The following is a 15,234-nucleotide window of genomic DNA, read 5'->3' on the forward strand; positions in this document are numbered from 1 at the left end:
CTCAGAGAGGGGGGGGCCTCAGAGTCCAGTAGGGGAAAATGACTTTAGAGTATGTGCCTCTCTGGGGTGGTGAGTGATGACGATTATAATCCATCTCTTTCTTTTCTTTTTTTGGCCACTGAGCCCTGTCCCCAGCCCTACTTTGTGTTTTATTTAGAGACAGGGTCTCACTGAGCTGCTTAGGGCCTTGCTGTTGCTGAGGCGGCTCTGAACTCGCCATCCTCCTGCCTCAGCCTCCCGAGTCTCTGGGGTGACAGGTGTGAGCCACTGTGCCCGGCTGTAACCCATTTCTGTTGTGCAGTCTGGCATGGCATAACCGGGCACGTGCTGTGTTCCAGCATAATCCTGGGTTCTGGGCTCTGATTAACGCCATGTGAGTACACAGTGGTGTTGCGGTCTTTGGAATTTTCTGGAATGAATATGTGCAGGACAGGATCTATTGCTGAGTTAGTGACGATGACGGTGATGACTCGTAATTATCTACGGTGTAAATTCTGGGGGTAATTGAGACCGACCCCTGGTCTTAGGAGTGTTCAGGGTTCACCTCGAGAGGCTTCCCTCCCGTCCTGTGTTGAGGCCCATTTATCAGCTTCATCTTGCTCTTGAGGAAGCGGAGGCCTAGCGGAGTTCAGGAACCTGCTGAAACCTACTCATTGGGTTAAGGAGAGAAGCGGAAGGCTTTCTTTAAAAACAACAATGAGCACCCCAAGAAACAGAAAACGAAAACAAAGCTCAGTTTTTAACCCCAGTTGAAGTAGTGGTATGCAAATTAGCCCCAGCACATCATTTTTTATTTATGCCATAAATTAGGCAAATTTCCCTTCCCGAAGCCCTGGAAAATGAGGCTTGATTCCACATATTTTGCATTAATTTCCAAGGCAGTTGGCCCCAAATTAGCTTTACAACTTGATAAACCTGCTTTCAAAGGGGGCATAGAAAGCAGAGGGCTGATCAGAAGTCTTTAGGGAATGAGATGTGGGAAGACTGTTGTCTTTCTCCCTCTGCAAATGCTTTGCTGTTGGATGCTGCACTTCCACCTCCAGGATTGTCACGTACAGCCCCATAGGTTGTGCACTGCTTAATTCTGTTGCAGGGGCGGGGGAGGGCTCCATTCACAGATGCTGTGGTCCTAATAGGTCCCCTGCAGCCCTGCAGGGAGGTGGCCATATGCATCACACTCTCTCCGTGCACCTTGCTGAAGGAGGCCTGGGAAGTGCGAGATTCCGTCTTGGCAAATAAGAACCGAGGCTTGAGGAGATTAAGTGACTTCCGCCGGCATTACACAGCCCAGGGTGGCAGAGCTGGATCCGTGCCCAGGCCTACTCTAATGCAGTGTCCACCACGCTCAGAAAGTTCACTCCCAGAACATTCTTCTGGGCCGGCACCTCCTCCCCGTTCCCATAACGCGACAGCTCTGGGGAAATGTGCACTCAAGCCACCCACGGGGCTCCTCCGAGGTGACCCCACGACTCCACGCCTGCTCCTGAAGGCTTGCCGCTCCAGAGGGTCCTGGGAGGGACAGTCCTGGAGCTCCTCTCCACTGTGAATCAGAGTGGGTCACCTTCAAGTGCCCCCAGGCAGGCGAGTGGGTGCACCCCTCCTTGTCCCGTACCACCCCAGCTCCCACCAGGAGCGCTGCTGACCCAGACAATGCGAAGGTCATGCGATTTCTGCAAATGCTTTTACCTCCTCTGCCCAACACTTTGCGTCTCGGCTGACGACTGCGGGCTGTTCACTTATTCACTAAAACAACCGAGAACAGGGAGCCAGCCCCAAGGCCCAAGGACCTCGTTGTCCGGAGGGGTGGGAGCCCGCAGTAGACAGCCCCAGGTCTCCCAAGGATTTTTGGGCTTCGATGAAGCCGCGGCCTGGGGAAGGAGCAGGTGGGCCTCCCCCGGCCACCTCTGAGCCAGGAGGAGGGCAGCCAGGGACCAGCAGAGCCAGTGCAGGAGAAGTCCCCCCGGACAGTGGTCCACCCAGGGCGGGCGCCTGTTCTCTGGTGTGTTTGCCCCCCAGCCAAGGTGGCCGGCTCCCGAGAGCCACCGACCGCCTGTCTACTTCCTGGTGGCAGGGAGTGAGCGGGACAGGCCACGTTCCTCTTTGCGACCTGAGGTGGGAAGGACGGAGAGGCTGAGTGTGAGAAGATACGCGTGCACCGCCATGACCTGGAAAAACAGCAGCACCCCGGAGAACTTTCTGGAAAGACGGAAACCTGCGTTCACTCCCCATCGTCCAGGGTGGCAGCTGCCATCCACGCTTGGCTATGGGGTGCCAACGTGACTGAGGAACTCAAATTAGATGTTAGCTAATTTACGTGGCCCCAGGTGGCTAGTGGGTACCATGCCACACGGTGCGTGAGAGGAGTTAAAGCTAGAGAAGTCATAATGTCCTGGGGCAGCGAGCTGAGGAGGGTGGTGAGCAGCAGGCGGCCGAGAGAAGGGCCAGAGGGAGGGGTGCACAGAGAATCAGGGGTCACGAAGGGGAGGGATGGACACAGAAGCCGGTCCCTGGGACACGCTGGGCTCAATGTCTTCAGAATCCTGACAGCCAATGACCGTATTCCTGGCTGCTCAGTCCCTGTTCTCTCTTGTCTCCTTGGGCTCCTGTAACAAGAAAGCTCTCACTGGGTGACCTCTAAACATCAGACACCCCTTCTCACCCATCTAGAGATGGCCAGCCCAGGGGCACAGTGCAGGCACAGGGCAACGTCTACCGGGGACCCCCACGTGCAGCAGGGGGCGAGGGAACTCTTTCCTAAGGCCACAACCCCAAAAGCCCCACCTCCTACCGTGGTCACTGGGATTGTGGGCAGGGCATGGCCCTCAGACCACAGCACCGGAAAAACGGCAAATCCTATTAAAACGTGGTGTCTCCTCTTTTGGAAGCCAGTGCCCATCTGAGAATACGAGGATCGGCCCAGAGCGGACACAATTCACCGTCACAGTTGTCCCCACTACCAGCCACCCCAGCGCATCAGGGCTAAGTCACTTGGCCAAGGTCTCAGAACCAGTTTCTCCCGGTTGGTCACCACGACTGGCTTCACACTGTACTTGGGCTGAACCCAGCTGGGCTCTGTGTCCTGGGCAGTGCCCCTCGGGCACTCGAACTCATGTGTGACGTTCAACTTTGGCACAGGGCCATGGCTGAACCAGGGTTGGGTGAGACAGAGAAGGAAACGGTCACTGAGAGGCCCCGTCTCCCAGCCCCCTTCCCCCTATGGCCATCGTAAGCTCCGACCCGCGGGTTCGACTGTACCCATCACCTGGTTCTAAGCCAGCCCCACGGTCCCTGGCGTCCAGCCTCTCGGCCAAGATGGGCAACGGCCCCACAGCGCTGTCTCCCTCAGCCCTTCCCTGGTTCCCCGCACCCCAGACCCATCCGGGCTTCCCAGTCAGCCAGTGGCCATGACCATGGTTAGGGCAGGGTGCACCTGGCCCCAGGCCTGCCTCCCCAGCCTGCTTGACTCGGGCCATCTGCTTGCATGGCACCATTTCCAGGTGCCCCCGAGTCAGGTGCCAGCTCAGCACGCGGGGTGCCAGGCCTGGCTCTGGCTCCCGCTGAGCCTGTTTCATGCAGTCACTCGGCCATGGCTCGGGGACGCAAGTATCCACCACGGGTGACGGAGGCCAGAGGCCTGCCGGGGGCAGCAGCTGGTCGGAGTTTCCTGGCCATGTCACCAGATCTCAGAACAGACACTGGGGAGAGCAAGGACGCCGTGCTTCCTGAGATCACCTTAGACGGGGGTCAGGAGACAGGAAGGAGGGGCCAAGCCCCGGCCCTGACCCCCGGGCGCAGCGGGACTTGGAGGAAGCTCTTCCCTTGTCTCTGCGTCTCCTTCCTTAATAAGATGAAAACGTCGGGGAGAGGACAGAGCCAGGCTGGGTCCCCAGGAAGGGGATCGGATGGAGATGACAGAGAGCAGGAAGGAAGGAGCTGACCAGGCCAGCCCCTCCCCCACGGCACATCCGCAGGAGGGGCCTGAGTGTAGCCCATCGCCTCTCCGCACAGTCCAAGTCCCAGCTCAAGGTGACGCAGTGACTTGCACCAGGACATTTAGAAGCGTCAGACTTCAACTCACATTGTTTTGACTCTAAAGTCTGTATTTCTGACTCGGTTTGCTCTCTGCAACCAATTTTTTTAGCGGGGGGTACCAAGGATTGAACTCAGGGGCACTCCACCACTGAGCCCCACCCCCAGCCCTATTCTGTGTTTTATTTAAAGACAGGGTGTCACTGAGCTGCTTAGGGCCTTACCATTGCTGAGGCTGGCTTTGAACTCTCCATCCTCCTGCCTCAGCCTCCCGAGCTGCTGGGAGGACAGGCGTGGGCCACCGCGCCCGGCTTCATACCCAGTTTTCAGCTGGGCATTTGCTTTCTTTGATGTTGCCCCCAAAACAAAGAGAAGGCAGGTCCTAAAACAACCTGTGCTGCTGCGTCTGAAATGTCTAGTTTGAAATGAATTGGGTCCCAGGGTGAAAAACTGCACCCAATATCGCCCTTGGAAAGAAAGATGGCTTCAGAGAAGACCCAGGGGACGGGCTGTCCTGTGTGTCCGTTTGTGCGAAGGCGTATTTTTCTGCTCCCTTTGTGAAGTGCGTTTCCCTTCCCTCCGTCCTTTACTTCGCCCTCCTCCCCCTTTTCTTATGGAGCTCCTCGGTGACTCCACATCTATTACCTCATTGATTTCCCGTGCAGTCACCCTACAAGGTAGGACCCTCTATTAGTCTCTTTTCAATGAAAATCGAGGCTTAGCGGGAGACTGCCTCAGACCACACCAATGTAGGAAAAAGAGTTGGGAATTAAATTCAGGCCTTGGGACTCCAGCTCCACCTCCCCACAAGGAAGATTAAGATGAAAGGCAGTAGAACACAGTTAGGTCCGGGCTAAGGGAGATATAGATGAGTGAAATTCACGTGGGACTCTCTAAGAGTTCATTGTCCAGGAGTAAGGAGGCGTGTAAACTGGCCATCTATCAATCACCCCAGAACAGGGAGAAAAGGTGGGGGACCAGAGAGGAAATCACTGGTCTAGGATCACAGAGGCCAGAGAGGTCTTCAAGAAGGAGAGAATTCAGAACTGGGTTTTGCAGGGTGGATAGGAGTTCGCCTGGTGAGTGATAATAGCAATAATGGCAAATTTTAATAGCCAAGTGCATGCAAGGAGCTGGCTACATCCACACAGCTGGCTTTTCTTAATAACCTTGGAAGGGACATACGGCCCTTCCTCTTGACCCATCAGGACAAAACAGGCTCAAAGAACTAAAGCCAACAGTTTGAGACCAGGATGCTGAAATCAGCCAGCTGGGAATTTAAGCTCGAGTTCTCAAAACATCCCATTGTACCTTTTCCTAGGTGACAGTCTAGGGGGCAGGTAGCTGAATAAGACCAGAGTGATGCCTCCTCCGGAGTCCATCAGAAAGCAGCTACGGCAGGGGAGATGGGCTGTTGTCTGTCTCCACAAGCTGACCCCGGACACCTGACGTCACCACCCGGTGAGAAGACATCCCCCCTCTGGGGGACAGTTGGATGACCGTGCTCTCCAGGCTGGCCTGAGCTTTGCGTTTGGCCGTGTGTTGTCGGGTACCCACCCTCGTCCCCCAGTGTCTGTCTGGGCTTGTCAAGCGGATGCCTCTACACACCGTCCCCGAGACCTTGACCAGGTGCCTGGCCCTTTCTTTCTTTCTCCTGGGGATGGAACTCAGGGGCACTGACCACTGAGCCACACCCCAGCCCTATTTTGCATTTTATTTAGAGACAGGGTCTCACTGAGCTGCTTAGGGACTCGACATTGCTGAGGCTGGCTTTGAATTGGCCATCCTCCTGCCTCAGCCTCCCGAGCTGTTGGGATGACAGGCGTGGGCCGCTGTGCCTGGCTGGTGCTTGTCTCTTTCTAAGCCTCGGCCCCTTGCTCTGTAAAATCAGGTCACCCTGTGATGGAGCTGGATGTGGAACCAAACAGTGACTGCAGGAGGAGCACAGTCCCCTGGCACAGTGAGTCCAGGACAAATGGAAGCCATGGTGTGACTTGCTGTCACTCTCTTATGGAATGGGGTGGCGGAGGTGGCCCCTTCAGCTGTCCCCACCAGCACCCACCTCCCCGAGTCTCCATTCCCTGGTGAACACAAAGCCCCTTATTTCCCTGGTCCCATCCTCATCCCGCGACAGGACAGCTTTGTGAATACGATAGTGATTTTTGTGACCCTTTTTATGGATGGAAATATTGAGGTTCCCAGGTAAAAAAAATGGTTGAGCTTAGGTCCTGAAGGCAGAGGCCCAGAGAAATCAGTCTTACACAATGTCCACCCCGCCTTTATGGTCGGGGGACCTGGCGACAGGAGAGATGACCAACAGCCAGAGTTGCCGCATGGAGCAAGGAACCAGATGGACAGCTTCCTGATCTTTCCGGAAGCCTTGGGGGTAATCCTAGTTGATTCCAGTCTCCATTTTGCCGGTCTCTGGTGAGCCGGGTGCTGACCCCACCCTGGTGGCTGCTCATGCATGGCCTGAAGGTGGCTTTTCCTAATATTCCAGAAGTAAGAGCAGGCTCCGGCATGGAAGCTTCTGGAGCTCACAGGCTCTGCGGTCAGCCCACCTGGACTCCAACTGACCTGGCCACTCCCTAGCAGACACCACCTGGGGCACACAAAGCGGCTTTCTCTGAGCTCTGGTTTCCTCATCTACAAGCTGCAGGGCGATTATGAAGATCAGATAAAATAACCAGCGTAAGCGTCTGACATCTATTAAGTTCTCATTAGCTGTGATAATTATGGATAATTGCCTACAAATAAAATGGCCACCTGTATCACTTTCTGGCTCACTTCAATTGGACCTGCTTTACTCAGGGGCTTGCTTTACACCAGGAACTCTGTTCGACTTTGGGGACACATTCGACCTGCATCTGACAAATATTTATATGCCCTTCCCCCACACCAGCAAAACCTGTGCACACGCTTGGAGGGTGTGGGATATAAAAGGCGCTGGGGGACCTGGTCTTGAGAGTTGTGTTGTGTGTGTGTAAGGCATGGGGCAGGATGCTCTACAACACACATTTATGTATAGACACACATATAAATAGTGAAATGGTTACTATGGTGAATCAAGTTAACATATGCATCTCTCCTATAGTTATTCATTCCCTACCCCCACCCCCACGGCAAGAGCAATTATAATCTCAGTTAGCAAAAATCTTGAAGATAACACATATACTCGGTGTTAAAGGATTCTGGTGCAGGACAGGGTTTGCTGCCACACTGCACCACCTTCCTGGCCTGATCATGCTGGGCGCCGTGCTGCACCTCTCTGTGCCTCAATTTCCCTGATCCTTACAAAGGGGATAATTACTGTGTCTCTCTGGCGGGGCTGTTGGAAGGGTTCTCTGCCTGATCTATATAAACACTTATCACAACGCTTAGGACAAAGCCAGGTGTAGTGGCGCAGGCCTGTCAGCCCAGTGGCTCCGGAGGCTGAGGCAGTAGGATCATGAGTTCGAGGCCAGCCTCAGCAACATGGTGAGGCCGCAAGCAACTTAGCAAGACCCTGTCTTAAAATTTAAAAAAATTAAAAAATGGGCCGGGGATGTGGCTTAGGGGTAAAGTACCCTTGGGTTCCATCCCTGGTACCAAAAGAAAAACAAAAACGAAAAACTTTGAACAACAACAACAACAAAAATCAACACTCAATAAATGCTGTTTGCATTTCTTAACTGCCGTCCCCCTCCCTGGTGCAGGTCTCCGTGCCCGTGAGTCCACCGACCTCCTTCCAATGCACCACCCTTTCCCTGCCCTGGAAGCCCTCAGGTTCCTGCTCTGCTCCCTATTGTCACCACCACACAAGGGCCGGCTGTGCCTGGGGATCTACAGTCACCAGAGGATCACGCAAATAGGCAGATCCAGGAAGCCTGCGTGCCCAGGGCTGGCTCCTCGGCGGCTGCCCTCCCCTCCTTGAGAACCCAATGGCAGCCTCTAGTGGACACAGCGCACGGAGCCTGGCGGTCCTTTGTTCCCTTCTCAAGCAGGGAGCCTGGGAGGCGGAGGGGGCGCAGGGAGGAGGGGCGGCTCCAGGGTCTTTTTTGAGGGTGAGCATGTGCACCCGCCTCCCCTTCCCTCGCACTCCCTCTGTCTCTCTCTCCGGCTCCAGAATGGAGCCTTGTCAGGATTTTTTCACTCCCCTGTTGTAGAGATCTCCTCTGGCTTGGTGGTCACTGTCACATCTTTTCAAGGCCAGCTTACCCTGGTGAGAAGTTGACTCTCACTGTGGGGGGCGGTAGTTCCCCAGTGTCCCTCTACCAAAGCACTTGGCATGGACCCTGGTGGCCGGCTTTCAGGGCTGCACTTCCTGGGAGGGGGACCTCAGAATGTGACATGGGGTCTCCTACATGCATGGTGCTATGGAGGGAACGTCTGTGTCCCCCCCAAAACTCCCTATGATGAAGCCCGGAACGATGATATGTTTGCAAGTATTTAGGTTTAGATGAGGTCCCCAGGGTCCAGTGTCCACAGTGGGATTAGTGCCCTTATGAGGGGAGGAGATCAGAGCTAGGGCTGGGGCTGTAGCTCAGCGGTAGAGCACGTGCCTGGAACATGTGAGGCCCTGGGTTCGAATCTTAGCATCACATAAAAAAATAATAAAGGTTTTGTGTCCATCTACAACTAAAAAAATTTTTTTTAAAAAGAATGGAGATCAGAGCTCTCCTCTCTCTCCTGGTCATTCAGCTTGAATGTGCACATCTGCAAACCAGGAAGGGAGCCCTCACCTTGATCTTGGACTTTCCAGCTCCCAGAAATGTGAGAAATAAAATGCTGCCGTTGACGCCATCCAGGCGAAGGTATTTTTGTTACAGCAGCCTGCGAGGACTGAGGCGTGTAGGAAGTGCTCAGCAAATGTGCATGAGTGAGTGAAAAAATAGCTTTTCTCGGGAGATTCTCTTCTTATGTTCTTTTCCCAACAATTCACCTGCCGTCCTGCGTCTCTGGTCCTATGAACTCTGATTTCCTGACAATGATCTGGAAGCTCAAAGCAACACACTCTGAGCGTTTGGAACAGAAGGGCGTTTGCACCAGGAACGGCAAACTTCTCGCCTGCCAAATGCAGCAACGGGAGCTACTCACTACCCCTTCTTCTGCTTCTTCTACTTTGGCCTCCATTATCTCAATCTTTATGCCAACATCTGCTTCCCACCAACCTCAGGGGGGTGCTTCCTTGGTGCCTCATCATCAGAGCAGTTTGCCCTTTGGAAAGCAGGAAAGCATTGCTTATGCACCTAAGGTGTATCAGGTGCATTCACACGAGTTATGTAATCCGTATAACCATCCCCGGGCCTGGAACCTTCAGCTCCTCTTCTCCTCCCTCCATCCACAGATGACGGGATGGAGGCTCAGAAGATGGTCCCTCTGAAGGTCACTCATTCCCAAGCACCGGAGCTGGGCTCTGGACCCAGATTGCTCCAATTTCAAAGCCACATTTTTTTTTCCTAAAAATCAAATTCCTGTGCCCAGCTCATTCGAACTCTCCAGAATGCCTTGCCATGGTCTGTTTGGTGTTTGGCAATTCGGCTCCATGAAGGGAACTAGGAGCTGGTGTCAAGGGGGTGGCGCAGCCCTGCATTCTACCGACGCCCTCCTGGGAACACTCTGGTGCTTGCTTTTTATTTTTCCTTCCTCTTTTTCGTGGCACATGTCAAGCCATCAGCGATTTCTCTCCCTGAGAAATAGGAAGCAAGTGTAGTAAGCAGACAGAGGGAGGCGGCAAGGCCACCCTGCGTCTGGAAAGAGCGGCATTCTGCTGACTCTGGGCACTGCCCACACCTGGCGGCTGCTCGGGTCAGGATTTGCCTCCCTGCTCCTCTCAGTCACTAACCATAGCTTCGAGAGCCCCTAGTGGAGATCGGCGGTATGGGCGGACTGCAGAAATTGTGGACCAAAGAGGAGAGCCTGCAAATCCAGCTCGTTGGAACAGCTTGCAGGAACAGACTCGTGAGCAAAAAGCAGAAAACAAGCCACTCTGATCAGGAAACATTCTCTTGCCTTGGAAGGACAAGGAAATGAATGGAACGTTAATTCCCTAATGCCCCAGGGAGCCACGTGAACACGAGAAGAATCCCTAGAGCCTGGCTTAGGCGGTACCTGGCCGGGGGGAGGGGCCCAAACCCCACGCCAAGAACATGAACCATAATGAAAATAGTCTTTAAGTGAATCTCACAACAATGCCCATCAGAGACCGGGGGAAGCAGCAAATTCGAGTCTTATTGAGCAATATTGAATTCGCCTTATTAATTCAAGGGGAAAAAAGAAGAAAAGAAATTACACTGGAGCTCTGCAATCTTAGCACGTAGTTACAATTATTCCCCATGTGCAAATCTCAGACAATAAGGAGCCTCTTCAAAAACAAGTTATACTTTATACTTATTCATGCCTTACAGCAAAATGGCCCAGAGAATCACGTGCCCTGCATGAGAATGCAGCAACAAGTTCCTTTCAAGTACTTACAAATCCCCCTCCCTCCAGCACACACAGAGGGACCAGTCTGCAACTCTGGATGATGGCACGGTCCCCCCTCTGACATTAGTGGCCCTTCCTTAGGCTCTAGGTTAAAAATAGAATTTATGGCAGAAGGTCAATTTTCTCCAAATGTACCATCAGGATTGGTAATGCTCATTGGCTACCCTCGGGCCCTCTTCATGACTCAGAGATTCAGAGTCAGAACCACACGGTTATTAATGAGCCTTCTGAAGTCGTCCGTCAGTTGACTTTAATTTGGTGGTGACCCAAAGTTAATGAAATATATATACTGGCTAGCCATTGTGCCGAGCAGTCGGAAACAGGAGTGTGGAATGTCTTAAGATCTAAAGCACACACAGGCACCCAGACTCCTACACACACACACACTCACACACACACACACACACATGCACACGCACTAAAGGAAACAGCACATGTTAGAAGCCTGGTCTTGTATAACAATTCCCATCTGTGCCATTCAGACAGTTTTCCTGGGAGGTCGTGTGTTGGAGAGTATAGACCCCAGAGGTCGACTCACTTTAGAAAACCCATCAAGCTGCTGGGTAGCTCTGGTGTATGTGTGTGTGTGTGTGTGTGTGTGTGTGTGTATTAGTCACCACACAGATTCAAAAGGGCCACGGAGGACAGCGATCTGGACCTCGTTCAAGGCCACCAAGCTATTGTTGAATGGAGACAGCTAATTAAGAAAGGGCTTGCTGTGGTGGATGGGATTTATTTCAACCCAATCTCTTCCCCCCATCTCTCCCAGGGGGACTGTGTGGCTCTGTGCACACTGTAAAATCTCATTGCCTCATAAAGGGGGCTTCCTCATGTTATGCTTTGTTAAGCAAAAGGTAATGAATTATTTCCTTTGCTCTGCACGGGGGGCTCCACATTTAAAGAGAAGGCCTTGGGAGATAGAATGCCTGATTTCTGCTGAGGAGGGCACTCCAGGCCACAGGAGGAGGAAGAGTTTTAAGGGAGAGGAACCCAGAGTTGGGGCCCAGGGAGCTGAGAGCTGTCCGAGGCCTTCGGTGCTGAAACCGGGTGGGCGCACAGGGTGGAAGGGAGAAGGGGGGCAGAACTCCTTGGGAGAGCGCGCACCGCCTGTCCCCTTGACTCCAGGTCAAGACCGTGCAAATAAGACTGGGCTCCAGCTAGGCAGGGCGGGTGCTCTCCTGCGGTCTCAGCCTGGGCCACACTGCAGCTTTTTTTTTTCTCTCCCCACGTGAGGACTGAGTTTCTGGGAACTGGAGTTAGACCTTCCAGCAGGCAGGCCAAATGGACGGACGGTGCCGCCCCCACCTCCCCCCAAACTCAGGTGTCTTAGTGTCCGGTAAATCTCCGCAGCCCTGGGGTTAACTTGGGGTGAGTTAAGCGGCTCATTCTTCTCCCCATCCCAATCCATCCCAACCCCCACACCACAACTTTTCCTGGGGGACCTCGGCAGAGTGGAGAGAGGGTGCCGGCTCCAGTTCTGGGCACGAGGGGCTGCCAACCCGCCAAACTTGGACCCCTCTTCCCACCCAGCGAGCACGTGGCGCGTGAAACTAGCAACCCCCTCCCCCCCAACAGTGATCAGAGATGCGAGGCTTTCAGAGGAGAGACAGAGGGAGTCCCCTCAGGTCCCCGCGCCCCCCAGCCACCTAACATCCTTTCTCACTCCTTGGCCAAATTCTGGGGCCCCTGAGCCCCTTTCTCTGACCTCTGGCAAAAGCCACACCCAAGTCCTGTTTCCTGCCCAGGCTGGGATCTGCCGAGGAGCAGCCCCTCCGGGCAGCCCGAGTCACGGGAGGCGACGGTGTCCCAGACGTGCTGACGGTTGAAGTCTAGACCTCAGTTGCAGGGCGGGTCGGCTGCACCCCGTCCTGTCCTCTGTCCAGAGGGAATGATCTGGCACCCAGCCGGGGGTGCGGTTGCCGAGGGCTCGGGGCACCTGGGTCTCGGAGGCGACCCCACTCCAAGGGGCTCCTCTGGGGCTGCCAGGGAGTGAGCCCCGCAGCCGGGGAGACGCAAGAGGGAAACCGCAGCCGGCGCAGGGGAGCGCCGAGTCCTTCAGACACCTCCCGCCTCCACGCTCCCAGCCCGGGCCAAGGGACGCGGCTCCTCGCCGGGCGCCGGGCAGCCTCCCCCGCTCCCCAGCCGAGCCGGGCGGGCGAGGCAGGAGTCCCCGGGATCGCCGCGACCCCCCGCCGCCCGGCGATCGCGACAACTTTGCCCCCTCCCGGCCCACCCCTCGGGGCGCTTACCTCCCGCCAGTGCGGCCGCGGGGCTCCCCCGGAGGAGCAGGGCGACGAGCAGCGGGATGGCGCCGAGTCCCGCGGCGGGCGGCCGGGCCGCGGGCATCGTGCTGCGGGGGGCGCGGAGCCGGGCTGCGGGGCGCCGGGAAGGGCCCGCGGCGAGCGGGCAGCGGCGGCGGGCGCCGGGGAGGGGCCGCGGGCCGGGGCAGCCGCGGGAGCCCCCGGGCGGACGCGCAGCCCCGCGATGGCTCTGGCCGAGCTGCGCCGGGCGCGGGCGGCGGGCGAGTGAGGAGGAGCCGGCGAGCGAGCGAGCGAGCGCCGAGCGGCGCGGGAGGAGGGGGCTGGGGCCGCGGCCGTGCGACGGCGATGCGGGAGGGGCGCGGCAGCGAGCGCCGGGCCAAGGCGCCCGGGGTGGCAGCCAGCCCCGCGGCCCCGCAAAGTTTAACGCCAATTTGCCTGGGTCCTGCGCGGGCAGAGCCTTGTCCCCGGCCGGTGCCCAAGCAGCCCTGTCCTGCCAGGCGAGCTCGGGGACGCCCTGACCATTTTGCAGACGGTGACGTGGAGGCCAAGCCTGAGCCTGGCCAGGGCTCTCCGAGGCGCAGCCTTCCACAGAGACCCCACTCCACTTCTCCCAGGGTCCCCTGCGCCCCTGGCCGCCCTCTCCCCTGCCAGGGTCCTGGGGTTTGGAAGTGAGGCCCTGTCAGGGGGGAAGTCAGACTCAGTGGCTCTCCAGGGACAGTGCTAGGGCCACAAAACTGGGCACCTAGTGCCCGGCGGTTCTCCACCCCTCTGCAGCCCAGCCAGTCTCTAAACCAAGGTTAGTCCCTGCCCTGATCCAGCACCATCTCCCCTGGCCGGCTGCAGTGGGGCACTGGGGTGGGCCAGGTCCCCGCAGTCCAGCCCCTTCCCCTGCCACCCTCTTTCCCCATCTCAACTGGGGCTCCAGGGTCCCCCTCCTCGGTGCCCTTGCCCGGTTCTGATGCTCAAGCAACTTGTCTTTTCTCCACACAGAGGGACAGGAGATAAGAAGCCACTTGGGGAGAGGTATTGGCCTAGGGCCAGTGGGGGACACACTCCAGGCACTGAGTGTCTTACACTGCAGTCACACAACCCCAGCTGGCTTACGGGGCCTCTCACCCCAATTGAGATGCCCTGTGCTCCCCCACCCCACCTTGTCTCACCACCTACACAGGGCAGCCTGAGCAGGGTCCAGGAGCGGGTGGAGGGAAGGTTTCAGGCGGGGCGGGAGGGGGGGGAGCCTGGAGCGCCCTGGAGAGAAGGGTGGGAGAGGCTGGGAGGGAGGAGGGAGACAGGGCTACAGCAGACCCTCCACATCCAGTGCCTCCCACTTGCTCATTCACACAAGCTCTCAGGCCACTCACCCTAGGCCCAAACCTGCATCTACCCCTAGGGGACAGAAAACCCAGTCCCTGACTGCAGCGAGTTTTCATTCCTGGAAGCAAAGCCAGTTGGGATCTACAAAGAGGGAGGTCGAGGAAGGCTGTGCAGAAGGGCTGGGATCTCCTCTGGCACAAGATGGCGCATTCCATGGCTCGTCTGTGTCAGGCTGGCAGCTCTGGAAGGAGCGGCCCTGCCTGTCTTGCGGGCCACTATGAACTCAGGGTCTGCATCCTGGTACCAGCAGGCAGTGGGCCCAGGGATACTTGTTGAGCAGGGACTCAAAGAAGCCAGAAACATGGAGGAAAAGGGAAAATGAGTGAGGAAGAGCCAAGGGGAGGGCCCTCCACCCCGGGAGGCACGGGAACCAAAACTGATAAGCACCAACTCTTCGCTGGACCGTGCAGGACAAGGCTTCTCATTTTAATTTCATGATGATCCTAACAGTGAGCGGTGGTCATCTCCATCTAAACATGGGATCCTGAGGAAGGGGCCCAACCTTGCTGAGGTCACTCAACTCACTCATCACTCAGAAAGTGACGGACGTGGCAGGTTTAGGCCAGATCTGAGTCTGGAGCTGGGGCATCCCTGTCACCTAACAGGCTACTTCCTGGGAACTGGGGGGCTGCCTCTGTGCTGTGATTGGGTGGCTCTTGCTGGCACCACAACACCTCTTTGTGACCCCTAGGCCTCCATGTCTGAGGTCCATCTTACGTTCACTCCTTGATAAGGACACTGAGCCTCTGGCCGGTGTCTTTATGGACAAAGTGACACCATAAACTATTAACCCACTGACGGCTCAGGCTGGGACCTACTCAGTCCCTCTGCCTGCTACCCAGACCTGGTAGTCTGAAGTTGCGACATGGAGAACGTGAGCCGATTACCCAGGAGGAATACCAGGATGATTTTTCCTTCTGCAAGAAGAAATAGCACAACACGGCTAGAATTCTGTGGGGGGCCAGAGCAGCTGGTGGGGAAAATCCTCCCCGGGGCAATTTTCAAACCCATTTTGCAGATGAGGAAAGCGGCTGTAGGAAGACAGAGGGCCTTGTTCACAGGGACACTCTCCAGGGACAGTGCCAGGGCCACAAAATTGTGTGTT

General features: G+C 56.2%; 1 protein-coding gene across 1 annotated transcript in view; it reads right to left on the reverse strand.

Annotated features, from left to right (window-relative positions):
- The window catches only part of Sez6l (seizure related 6 homolog like), a 160,058-nt gene extending 147,218 nt beyond the window's left edge, over positions 1–12,840 (reverse strand). The window contains exon 1 of the mRNA XM_058573601.1: positions 12,744–12,840. Coding sequence (XP_058429584.1) covers positions 12,744–12,840 — 97 coding nt within the window. The remainder of the gene's footprint in view (positions 1–12,743) is intronic.
- Positions 12,841–15,234: the final 2,394 nt, after the last annotated feature.

Source organism: Marmota monax, unplaced genomic scaffold (genome assembly GCF_021218885.2).
Source record: "Marmota monax isolate L192 unplaced genomic scaffold, Marmota_monax_Labrador192_F-V1.1 WCK01_AAM20220418_F8-fsc00177, whole genome shotgun sequence".
NCBI lineage: Eukaryota > Metazoa > Chordata > Mammalia > Rodentia > Sciuridae > Marmota > Marmota monax.